The sequence below is a fragment of the Balaenoptera ricei genome, chromosome 4 (assembly GCF_028023285.1).
Source record: "Balaenoptera ricei isolate mBalRic1 chromosome 4, mBalRic1.hap2, whole genome shotgun sequence".
Taxonomy (NCBI): Eukaryota; Metazoa; Chordata; class Mammalia; order Artiodactyla; family Balaenopteridae; genus Balaenoptera; species Balaenoptera ricei.
Window position 1 is genome coordinate 76026372 of NC_082642.1, and position 11740 is coordinate 76038111.

Here is an 11740-nt window from a genome sequence, read left to right on the forward strand (position 1 = left end):
AATTTGAAAGGGGAAATATATTTAGTTTTCTAACTATTGAGTTCTTTTAAAAATGTATTTATTTCATCAGTGGGAATTAGATGAAAGAGAATGAGTATAAAAAGGAGCTGAATGCAGAGTCAGCCCTGCATTCCTTAGGTTTCAAGAGTCCTTACAGCTCTTGAGTGAAATTATTTGGTGAAATTGGGTCTGGACTGAAATAGCATTTGTTATCCCCTTGTTCATTTGTTATGTGTAATACCACTTCTGGAAATTAAAGGCAAGGTGCTGAAGGGAGAGACAAGAAGAAAAAAATATGATTAAGCAATTTTAAATTGTCAATCTACCATGCATCCATATGCATATCTATGCCTTAATAAATAAAAAGGGATAGAAGTATATGCTAGTTCTTTGTATTAGCTAGAAACATTTATTATTTCTGTTCCTGTCAATAATCCTTCATGCTTCCAAAATCTGACAAGTTTGGCCATAGGAAGAAAATGGAGGAAATGTAGATGAAAGAGTTTCTATCATTTTGAAAACTGCTTTATAAAAATTGAAGTATCCCCTCTAGGATTTCCTGTGAGGGATCCTTCACAGTCTAAAGCAAATGAAGTTTGATAACAGTACAATTCTATTCTAATTTTTTCTCTTACTTTCAATATTCTAACTTTTTCCAGCTTATTTTTTATTGATTTGTGGGGGGGGGGGGGGAATATATGATGCTCTTTTAAGGAAAAGAAATCCTCTAATACCTTTCTTTACCTTCATTTATCTATGTTTATTTCATAAATCTTGGAGAATCAAGTGTTGATCATTTTGAAAGTCTTATGGCATAATCCAGTTTGGAGTGATTGAGGATTTTTGCAGTTTAGAAGGGAGAAGGAAACATTTTAAAAATTGGCTTATACCCGATTTCCTTACTTTATAATTCCCAGTTTTCTTTTTTCTTGTGTTTGGGGATAAATGTCAATAAAACTTCATCTTACCAGATTGTACCAACATTGTCCTAAACATTGAAATCCTCCTTTATTTTTGGCTTTTAAAATCAGGAACTTTCCTGGGTTGCCGTACTTCTCTTTTTAGTTTTATTTGCCTCTTACTTACCACACTACTGGTATGATTTCTTTCATTCCAGTATGATCACTATTATGGTCACTTTCCCTGGAGCTGGTTGGAAGGTTAGGATCTGAAGGAAACATGATTTTAAAAAAGGAGAAAAACAACCCTTCATTTGGCCAAATCTAGCTCCTAATATATTTAACAAGTTCCAGAATTAGAAATCCTCTCTGTATATTTTCTTCTATTTTTCTCTCTTTTTTTCCTTACGTAATGAAATTAAAACTTTTGGAGCCCACAGTTGACATTTTTCAGAAAATTGAGTTATCAAGGCAGTAATTATTTCACGGGGAGATAAAACTCTCATAGCCCTAACTGTCAAATAGGGCCCTTTTCAGATTTTAATTACAAAATAAAATTAGTCTGCTCTTCCTCGGAATGGTTTGTGAGTGGTTAAACAGAGCTTTCCCCCCAATACTGGTGGTCGTCAAACTCTGCTAATTAGCAATGCTGAGAAATTCCAGTTAACAAGGACATTCTCCAAGACTCTGCAGGTTCCCTGCCGTTTGCCTTCATTTCCATAAGAAGATTAAGAGAGGAGGGGAACACACTCAAATGCAGATGCAGAAAAGAAGCGTTTTTTAACAAGCATCATAATAGTAAGATGCTTGGCTAGTTCTCACCTAATTACTGCAAGTTAAACCTCTATTTGCCACTAAGGAGAAAAAATAAGTCTACAGTCCCCTGTCTCCACAAAATTGTTAGTTGGCTTCAGCTATAACACTTGAGGAGGGATGAGAGGAGTTTAGGAGGGAAATATCAATGCAAAAGATTTTAAATAAAACTGAGTTACACTTAATCAGTTAAGGATTTGGAGTTGGGGCCTATAATAAAACAAAATCAAATCAGAATATCCTGGGAGTTAAGGATTTTTGTTTTTAATTTCTAATCTTACTCTGAAAGTGTGTAGCTTTCTGCTGCCCAAGGAAGGGAAATGTTACACTGTCTTAAGATTAAGCACTTTCAATTTTCATAAATTGTGCCAATGACAACATTTTAAATTCTCAGAGGATGAAGCACCCTCTTCCAAGTCTTATTTTGATTCCCCAGTAGTCAACGGTGTATTGTTATTAGTACTGTAGCCGTCTGTTATAAACCTAAAACAGAGCTGCTTCTGTCATCTATTATGATTGTTATAGTTATTATTATATTTAGGGCCCAGTGATGGTGCTGGATTGAAATAGAGTGGCCGGTGATCTGATTTTTTTAATGCATATGTTCTAAAAAATCTAATGAGAAAATTGTTTCTGCTATCACCATCTTCTTTAATCTTATTTTCATAGCACATTATTATGCATAAACGCCAGCCACAGTAGTTTATTGCCTTGATAAGTACAGCAGGCTTAATTAAAATAAAGCTGTAAATAAATGCAACCAATGATAACACAATTGTAATGTATTTCCATAGCTTATTTATGTGATAAAAGCAATTAACAAAAGACCTAGCCAGCCCCTTTAACCTCTTAAATGCATTATTATAGAGTTCAGGCACAAACACATGCATCTGAGAATGTATAAAAGCTTTTATATATCATACCAAGGAAAAATGTGTGCCTCTTACTACTACCTTTGAGAGAGAGAGAGAGATTAATAACATTTGCTTCTATAACCATCCATTATTAATATTTATTTTAATATATATACTCCACCATTATCCACATCAACCCCTTGTGCTTTTTTTTTCTTCAAACTTAATTATCCATAAGCTATTTTTTAGTTTTCCGAATAATGCTATTAAGCATAGACCAATGCGTACACAATCACAAAGTGAATGCTTGGCCTGCCCTTCATGGCGTCTGGACAATCATAATTCGTTCATATGTTGAATCTCATAATTTGTACCTATTTTTTCCCATGGTTTAACCTCCCACTTATCTCGAGGTTATATGTACATTTCTAAGTTAAGAAAATTAAATCTGACTCTTGTGATTTGGTTCCATAGCTTATACGATATGTTAACTTTTCTTTTGTTTAGATTACGTGTAATTAATTTGCTCTCACTCCCATCCCCCTCATTTTTTTTTTCTTTAATTATTTCCAAACACCTTTTAAAGGTGAAAGCAAGAGTCTTGGGAAAAGCGAATTCACCAGTAGGGGGCGCACCAGCCACATCCCTGAAACCAGACGCGCTGAAAAGCCGGTGGCCGCCTTCTCTTCTCCAGACCTTCTCAACCTTTCCTCTTTCCCAATCTCCAGGTCCTTGTTTAGCTTAATAGTACACCTCGAATAAACAGAAGACACTGCTTTATTTTGAAGAGTACTATATATTTATGAGTTTTCAGAAGGCTAGTCTCATCCTTCCCGGATTCACAATAACTAAAACAAAACATAATTTAAGAGCAAAAAAGAGAAACTGCAGGGGCAGGAGAGGTTGATTGGAAATAATAATTTATTAAGAAAAGTCTGCAACTTTTTCACAACTTTTCGGGGTTTCCAGTGAGCATACTTATCTTGAGTTTGACAAGAACAGAAAAGCCTGGGAAGGTAGGGATTGGAGAAGTTGGAGGTTATGGGAAGAAGGTTAGTAAGGAACAAAACAATGCACAGTTTTGTAAAGATAATAAATGGAACGTGGCCGACAGATACTATTCAGTACATTTTATTAGGGTGAGTAAGGGTAGATCGGGGAGGAGGGAGGCGGAGAGAGTGTTACAGAAGAAAGAAAATAAGTAACCCTGATGGTTTAAGCCCTTTATAAAAAAAGAAATGGCATCGAGGTTTTGGTTTTTTTTTTTCCTCTCCTCTCCCCGCCCCCCCCCCCACCCCGCTTTGTAGTCAAGTGCATTTTAGCCACAAAGATCCCAACAAGAGAGTGGAAGGAAACTTAGACGGGGCTTTGTTTGACTCCGTGTAGCGACAACAAGAGAAACAAAACTACCTATTTGTAACGGACGTGCTGCCATTGCTCTGCGCATTGAGCGCCTACCTATTGAAATCTTTACGTCGGGACAATGGGAGAGCGGCTAAAATTACCCTCTTGGGTCCTAGGAGGGCAGGATTCCTGAGCCCCTACTCCCGCCCCCCATCCCATCCTCCTCCAGCCCGGGCCTTGCCGGGCTCCCCCCTTCCCCAATCCTGGTCGCCTTCCTCCTGCCGGCCCGGCCTGCACCTGTGCCTGGAGAGCACCACCCCCGCCTCCCAGCCCCGGAGCCCCCTCCGGGGTTAGCCCCAGACCCAGGCTGTCGGGGCGATGGGCCACCGCGGTAGAAGTAGGTGGGGGAAATGCCAGGGCTGGTCCTGCTTGAGTCCTGGGAACTCTGCGTGGGAGGGAGTTTGTGAGTGCGTCTCAAAAGCCACCTCCAAGCAGTGCCCTGGGATGCCAGGAAGTTGAGATTACCCTCCCCCATAGACAGCACTTCTGAGCGTCCTTCTGTGGATCTTTTTCTTCCCCCAGCCCTCTTTGGAACACCACACCGCTGAGATCCCTCCTTGGGGGAAGCTCAGGAAAATGGGAGAGAGGACGAGCGTCCCCTCTGCACCCGACTGAGTGGAGAAAGATGGGTGGGAGATGTGGCTGGGGTGAGAGCCAAGCTGTGGTTTCCTGCCCAGAGGGCTGAGCTGGGCAGGGAAGAGCGTGGATTCGGCTGCTTACCCAGGCCCGGCCCGGCCTCAGCTCTAGAGGCCGCACAGTCCGAGCAGAGTTTATTTTTAAAACAGAGCGAATTACGTGGAAGCAAGGAGGGTTTTGAGGACAGAGCTTTCCGTCTGTTAACTTCTTGTCGGGACAGTGTGAGAAGGGGGTGAGCGATCGCCTGCTCCCGTGGAGGGAGAGGGGCGAGCGGACGAGCCAGGTTAGGGAGAAGAGCTAGAGCGGCTGGATTTGGGGGCAGTGTGCGGAGGAGCGGGAGAACAATGACACACCAACTCCAGCACGGCCGGTTTCCTGAAATACTAGGAGGACAGTCGCCCTGAGCCACCCTCTCTGCCCTCCCCCACCCCACCTCAGCTTCTCGCGCCCCCTCCTCATTTCAGCAGCCCGCACCAAAGAGTAAATCAAGATTAAGTTTAAAGAAGAAAAAAATCGTAGTCTTAGTGCTGTTTACCCACTTCCTTCGAAAAGGCGTGTGGTGTGACCTGTTGCTGCGAGAGAGGATACAAAGGTTTCTCAGTGGCTGGCAGGCTGGCTGTGGGAGCCGCCTCCCCCTCCCTCCTCCCCGCGCCTCCCCCCGCCTCCCCCGCGAGGCCGGCGGCGCGGCAGGCCCCGCCCCCTTTCATGCAAAACCCGGCGGCGAGGCTGGGCTCGAGTGGAGGAGCCGCCGCGCGCTGATTGGTCGCTGGAAACCCATTTATTCCCTGACAGCCCCCGTCACATGGATGGTTGTCTATTAACTTGTTCAAAAAAGTATCAGGAGTTGTCAAGGCAGAGAAGAGAGTGTTTGCAAAAGGGGGAAAGTAGTTTGCTGCCTCTTTAAGACTAGGACTGAGAGAAAGAAGAGGAGAGAGAAAGAAAGGGAGAGAAGTTTGAGCCCCAGGCTTAAGCCTTTCCAAAAAATAATAATAACAATCATCGGCGGCGGCTGGATCGGCCAGAAGAGGAGGGAAGCGTTTTTTTGATCCTGATTCCAGTTTGCCTCTCTCTTTTCTTCCCCCAAATTATTCTTCGTCTGATTTTCCTCGCGGAGCCCTGAGCTCCCGACACCCCCGCCCGCCTCCCCTCCTCCTCTCCCCCCCGCCCGCGGGCCCCCAAAGTCCCGGCCGGGCCGAGGGTCGGCGGCCGCCGGCGGGCCGGGCCCGCGCACAGCGCCCGCATGTACAACATGATGGAGACGGAGCTGAAGCCGCCGGGCCCGCAGCAAACTTCGGGGGGCGGCGGCGGCGGCGGCGGCGGCGGCAACTCCACCGCGGCGGCGGCGGGCGGCAACCAGAAGAACAGCCCGGACCGCGTCAAGCGGCCCATGAACGCCTTCATGGTGTGGTCCCGCGGGCAGCGGCGCAAGATGGCCCAAGAGAACCCCAAGATGCACAACTCGGAAATCAGCAAGCGCCTGGGCGCCGAGTGGAAACTTTTGTCGGAGACGGAGAAGCGGCCGTTCATCGACGAGGCCAAGCGGCTGCGAGCGCTGCACATGAAGGAGCACCCGGATTATAAATACCGGCCCCGGCGGAAAACCAAGACGCTCATGAAGAAGGATAAGTACACGCTGCCGGGAGGGCTGCTCGCCCCGGGCGGCAACAGCATGGCGAGCGGGGTCGGGGTGGGCGCCGGCCTCGGCGCGGGCGTGAACCAGCGCATGGACAGCTACGCGCACATGAACGGCTGGAGCAACGGCAGCTACAGCATGATGCAGGACCAGCTGGGCTACCCGCAGCACCCGGGCCTCAACGCGCACGGCGCCGCTCAGATGCAGCCCATGCACCGCTACGACGTGAGCGCCCTGCAGTACAACTCCATGACCAGCTCGCAGACCTACATGAACGGCTCGCCGACCTACAGCATGTCCTATTCGCAGCAGGGCACCCCTGGCATGGCTCTTGGCTCCATGGGCTCGGTGGTCAAGTCCGAGGCCAGCTCCAGCCCCCCCGTGGTTACCTCTTCTTCCCACTCCAGGGCGCCCTGCCAGGCCGGGGACCTCCGGGACATGATCAGCATGTACCTCCCCGGCGCCGAGGTGCCGGAGCCTGCCGCCCCCAGCAGACTTCACATGTCGCAGCACTACCAGAGCGGCCCGGTGCCCGGCACGGCCATTAACGGCACACTGCCCCTCTCGCACATGTGAGGTCCGGACAGTGAACTGGAGGGGGCGGGTTAGAAATTTTCAAAGAAAAAGAGGGAAATGGAAGGAGAGCAAGAAACACCAAGGAGAAAAACCCGGTACGCTCAGAAAAAAAAAAAAAAAAAAAAAAAGTCATCATCCACAGCAAATGACAGCTGCAAAAGACAACGCCAATCTCATCCGCACTCACGCAAAAACTGCAATGCCGGCAAGAAAACTTTTATGAGAGATCCTGGACTTCTTTTGGGGGGACTATTTTTGTACAGAGAAAACCTGGGGTGGGGGGGTGGGGAGGGCGAGGGAACGGACCTTGTATAGATCTGGAGGAAAGAAAACTACGCAAAACTTTTTAAAAGTTCTAGTGATACGGTAGGAGCTTTGCAGAAAGTTTGCAAAAGTCTTTACCAATAATATTTAGAGCTAGTCTCCAAGCGACGAAAAAAAATGTTTTAATATTTGCAAGCAACTTTTGTACAGTATTTATCGAGATAAACATGGCAATCAAAATGTCCATTGTTTATAAGCTGAGAATTTGCCAATATTTTTCAAGGAGAGGCTTCTTGCTGAATTTTGATTCTGCAGCTGAAATTTAGGACAGTTGCAAACGTGGAAAGAAGAAAATTAATCAGATTTGGACATTTTAATTGTTTAAAACTTGTACAAAAGGAAAAAAATTAGAATAAGTACTGGCAAAACCATCTCCGTGGTCTTTAAAGGGGCAAAAGTTTTAGATTGTACTAAATTTTTTTAACTTACTGTTAAAAGCAAAAATGGCCATGCAGGTTGACATCGTTGGTAATTTATAATAGCTTTTTTTGTTTCCCAACTTTCCATTTTGTTCAGATAAAAAAAAAACATGAAATTACTGTGTTTGAAATATTTTCTTATGGTTTGTAATATTTCTGTAAATTTACTGTGATATTTTAAGGTTTTCCCCCTTTTATTTTCCGTAGTTGTATTTTAAAGATTCGGCTCTGTATTATTGAATCAGTCTGCCGAGAATCCATGTATATATTTGAACTAATACCATCCTTATAACAGGTACATTTTCAACTTAAGTTTTTACTCCATTATGCACAGTTTGAGATAAATAAATTTTTGAAATATGGACACTGAAATTATGCTTGAGTCTTTCATTTATTTGGATAACACTGTGATTATACCCAACTCCTCGGGGAATATACTGTGCTCAGCCAAGAAAGCAAAGCACCTAAAACCTTGGTATTCTAGTCCAGTAGCATGTGCTAATGTTAAGTGCAACAAATAAATGGCTGGATGATTAATTGAATAAGTACTCTCGAAAAAATGGAAATGCTTATGTCATTTCCAAAATAGAAACTAGGGACATATATTGTAAATCCACCCCCTCGTTTTCTAAGCAACATGAATAAGCATGATGGGGACTTAAACTGATTTATGCCACTTGTTGCCAGAAAGGAGTCAATTCTGAAAAATTTCATGTAGCTTAGCAGATGGGGTATTGAGCCAAATCAGAACCAGGTTGGCTGGTTTTGTTTTCGATTTCTGCACAGCACAATGGCCCTTTGGAAACGTGGTTATAGGGGAAAATGATGCTTCTTGTATAGGAATAATTGCAAACTAGACAAGCAAAGTACTCATCTGCTGGGTGGGTGTTTGGATTACTCTGGCCCTGCTATTGTCTAAGAAACAAGTGGTTTGCTTTCTTTGTTCCCTAACTTCATAAACTTTCTTTTCTACATTTTCCTGTTTAGGGGTGAGGGAAAGCAAAGAGCATCTTGCAAAACTCCCCGACTTATCACAGCTATTTATTATTATTATTATTTATTTTCTTTTTTCCTCTCTCTTTCTCCACGAATTCTGTTTCTTAAATTGGCAGCGCGGGTCCAAGCCTGTAGCCCCAAATCGGATAATCTCTGCAGCTGATAACAAGCAAAAGAGAAGCCAGGCAACAGCCATATTAAAGAAGAAAACAATCAACTCTGAGGTAGATATTTTACTTTGTCCAGTCTAATCACATTTGGAGATGATTGTGCTTTTGATCTGTTAACCATGTTTTACTACAGTAGTTGAGAAGTAGGGGGAGGGGGAAAGGGGTGGAGAAACAGGATTGGAGTTGTTGTTTTCTTTTGCCCTAGGAAAGGTAAAGAAAGACTATAGTTGTCCTCAGTGGGAGCGCAAAAGTTGGGGAATCGCCATGGTCTTTGAATTAGCGATGTTTCTGCATCACAACCGACCCGCGCACTTTGGCGCAGTCAGAGAAACTGTAAGACCGACTCCGGGACTTTTCTTTTACTCACTACTTACCTCGCTTATCTTCCCCCACCGAAGGGGACCAGAAGCCTAGGGTCCAGCATTAGGAGGGTGGGTTTCCTTCCTACAATTTCAAGGGCTTGTTGTGTGAACTTGCTACAACTTTGGAGAAGTTGGAATCCAGCTGCGCCTTTCACCCTTGAGTGAAGTATCGGCTGCAGCCACTAAGTTAGTTCATCCCGTTGGTTCGCATCTTCTCGTTTTCCGAGGAAGTATTTCTTTCTCTTGGTGGTGTTAATGTTAGTTCTAGACTCAGCTGAGGATATTCTCATATTTTATGTATTTTTATTTCATATGGATTGCTTTATTTTAGGTGTTTGTTGGTTTTTATTTATTCCTTTTTTTAATCCTCATTTTAAGGGTAATATTGTACTGGGAAAGGACAATTATTATGCCAGTTCCCAATTCTAAGTGAGGCATTTCCCCCCCTAATTAATGCAGAGACTCTAAAAGAATTTCCCCCGGCCTGGCCAGCCATTGTAATGCATATACGGATTATTCACGTGGTAATGAGCACATTCGCCAGTTCTTGCTCACACATACGAATAAAAGAAACTTTGAATAAAGATCCAAATGATCTTGCTGGGGGGTGGGGAGAATATTCCCGGAATTTGAACCAATCAACTATATGGTGTGTATATATTTGAAAAATAGAGATATATTAGAAATATGTATTGAGGTTTAGAGTAATTGCACTGCACTAACCTACCAGTTTAAAAAGCCCACAGGATCAGACTAAAAAAAAAAAATTTTTTTTTAACTTTTTGGGAAAATGCTCAGGTTCAAATATTTTGCAAGAGGGAGGAGAGCAATATTGTGGGAAGTTGAACTAGTTTTGAATGACTGTTACTGTCTGCATAAAACGAGAGAACTTCCATTCCCCCTCCTAGACCTCCATATCTCCTAACCAAATGAAAGCCAGAATATTTTGTTTGCAGATATAAATTCTTTTGATAAACTGCATTTGAGGAAAATGATACATATTTCATCACTCATTTGATTGGGTTAAATGGTTCCCCCAAGATGTGTAGTTTCATGGCTAGGTCAATATTGAACATATGATATTTTAATTATAACATGATTTCCAAGAAGGGGGTAAACCCTTAAGCTTGCCCAGAGATGATTATCTCCCAGTGCTAAAGTTAGTTGTTGAGTGTTTAGTTTCTTCCTCGGGATATTATCCTGCTCACTAAAACCATTCAATTTGCAGTCAAAGGGGTGAATTTAATGTTTTGTTAACCTTATACACAGAATAGAAATGTGCAGAAGGATGAGATTATAGTTTGTTCCCTCTGCAATTTTTTTTTTCTCTCCCTGCACCACCCCCCCATACTTTAAATAAAGAGTGTTAAAATATTTTGCTGAGCTGTAGTAGATTAGCAAGGTTTCTTGCCAATGCTGGGAAGCCGGTATTACAGACGGTCCCAGGGGGAAATGGCTCACATTAACCACTAAATGAATATTTGACAAGGGCTCATTCGGAGGTATTATTACTATAAACGTGTCCCTACTGGACTTTTCAAGGGTCAAAGAGCAACGCTTCAATTAATTATTTAGTCTGCTAGTAGATTTGGTTGTAATAGCTGTACTTATTTCTAGAACCGACACATTCTTACAGTAGGAAATCTCAGGAGAATCTTCTCCATCAGTAATGCCTTGGATTGAAATACACACAGAGCCCTGGCATTCTAAGGCTGACTTTTTCATAAAACATTTTTCTGGACTGGGAGTGTGTGTGTGTGTGTGTGTGTGTGTGTGTGTGTGTGTGTATGGGGGGAGGGGGATTATAGTCTCTTTTTCTATTTTATTTACCATTTTTGGTTTAAAAGGAAAAAAACAAGAGCATAATAAGTTGTCTTAATTTCTACATCATGTCTGACATAGTCTTTTAGGGCCTTGCAATGTGGAGAGAGAGGGGAGGAGATTTATTTATAACCTTTGCCTTTTCTAAGTGGAGATGTCACAGGATTTCGGAAACTCAGGCAGGCTCTGGGTTTAGAAAGGGTACACATTCCTGTTTCCCAATAAAATTCGGGTTTTAAAATGGAAGACTCCATAGGTTGAGTACTCTGAGTTCTAGTAGTCTCAGAGTAAATTGGGGTACCAGATAATCCCTCCTCCCCTCCCTACCTATTGGTCTGAATATTTCCAGGTGTAGTGGAGGCGAGTGTTCCATTTCTGCCATGTCATAAGTTCCTCTGTGACCCCAGGTAAAATGGGAAGGGAATGATTTTGAGAGTAAGATTCTTTGACAATAATATAAGGTGAATGAATAAGAGATAAGCTGCAGGGGGGGGTGGCGGGATGCAGTAATTACAAACCCAATTCATTCAGCTTTTCAGAACTTTTGTTGTGGGAGCTCCATTGACGGGGTTTTGAGCTGCCACTTTTCTCACATTATAAAGAACTGATCAGCGCCTCAGGGGGACAAGAAATACCGCTTAACTGTATAGTGATGGGGTCTTCTTTTAGAATCCTTACAAGAAGAAAATTAAACAGTGCCTTTGTGTGCACAAGGTTTACTTTTCAGCTGCTAACAGTTTATAGCTAACTGCTCTGAGATTGAAGTTTGACTGTGGTTTGATCGCCTGCTAGTTGGCACTGCTTATTTATTTATTTGTTGTAATTAAAATATT

At 43.3% G+C, this 11740-nt stretch overlaps 1 protein-coding gene across 2 annotated transcripts; it reads left to right on the plus strand.

Annotated features, from left to right (window-relative positions):
- The first annotated feature begins 4182 nt into the window (after positions 1 to 4182).
- SOX2 (SRY-box transcription factor 2) lies at positions 4183 to 6815 on the plus strand. Of its 2 annotated transcripts, XM_059922046.1 has the most exons (2): positions 4183 to 4199; positions 5840 to 6815. In XM_059922046.1, the coding sequence occupies exon 2, from the start codon at positions 5847 to 5849 to the stop codon at positions 6813 to 6815; it is 969 nt and encodes a 322-aa protein (XP_059778029.1). In that variant the 5' UTR covers positions 4183 to 4199; positions 5840 to 5846. The 2 variants fall into 2 exon arrangements, with proteins under 2 accessions (XP_059778029.1, XP_059778030.1); XM_059922047.1 differs by lacking the exon at positions 4183 to 4199 and having other exon boundaries at positions 5823 to 6815.
- The last annotated feature ends 4925 nt before the right edge of the window (positions 6816 to 11740 follow it).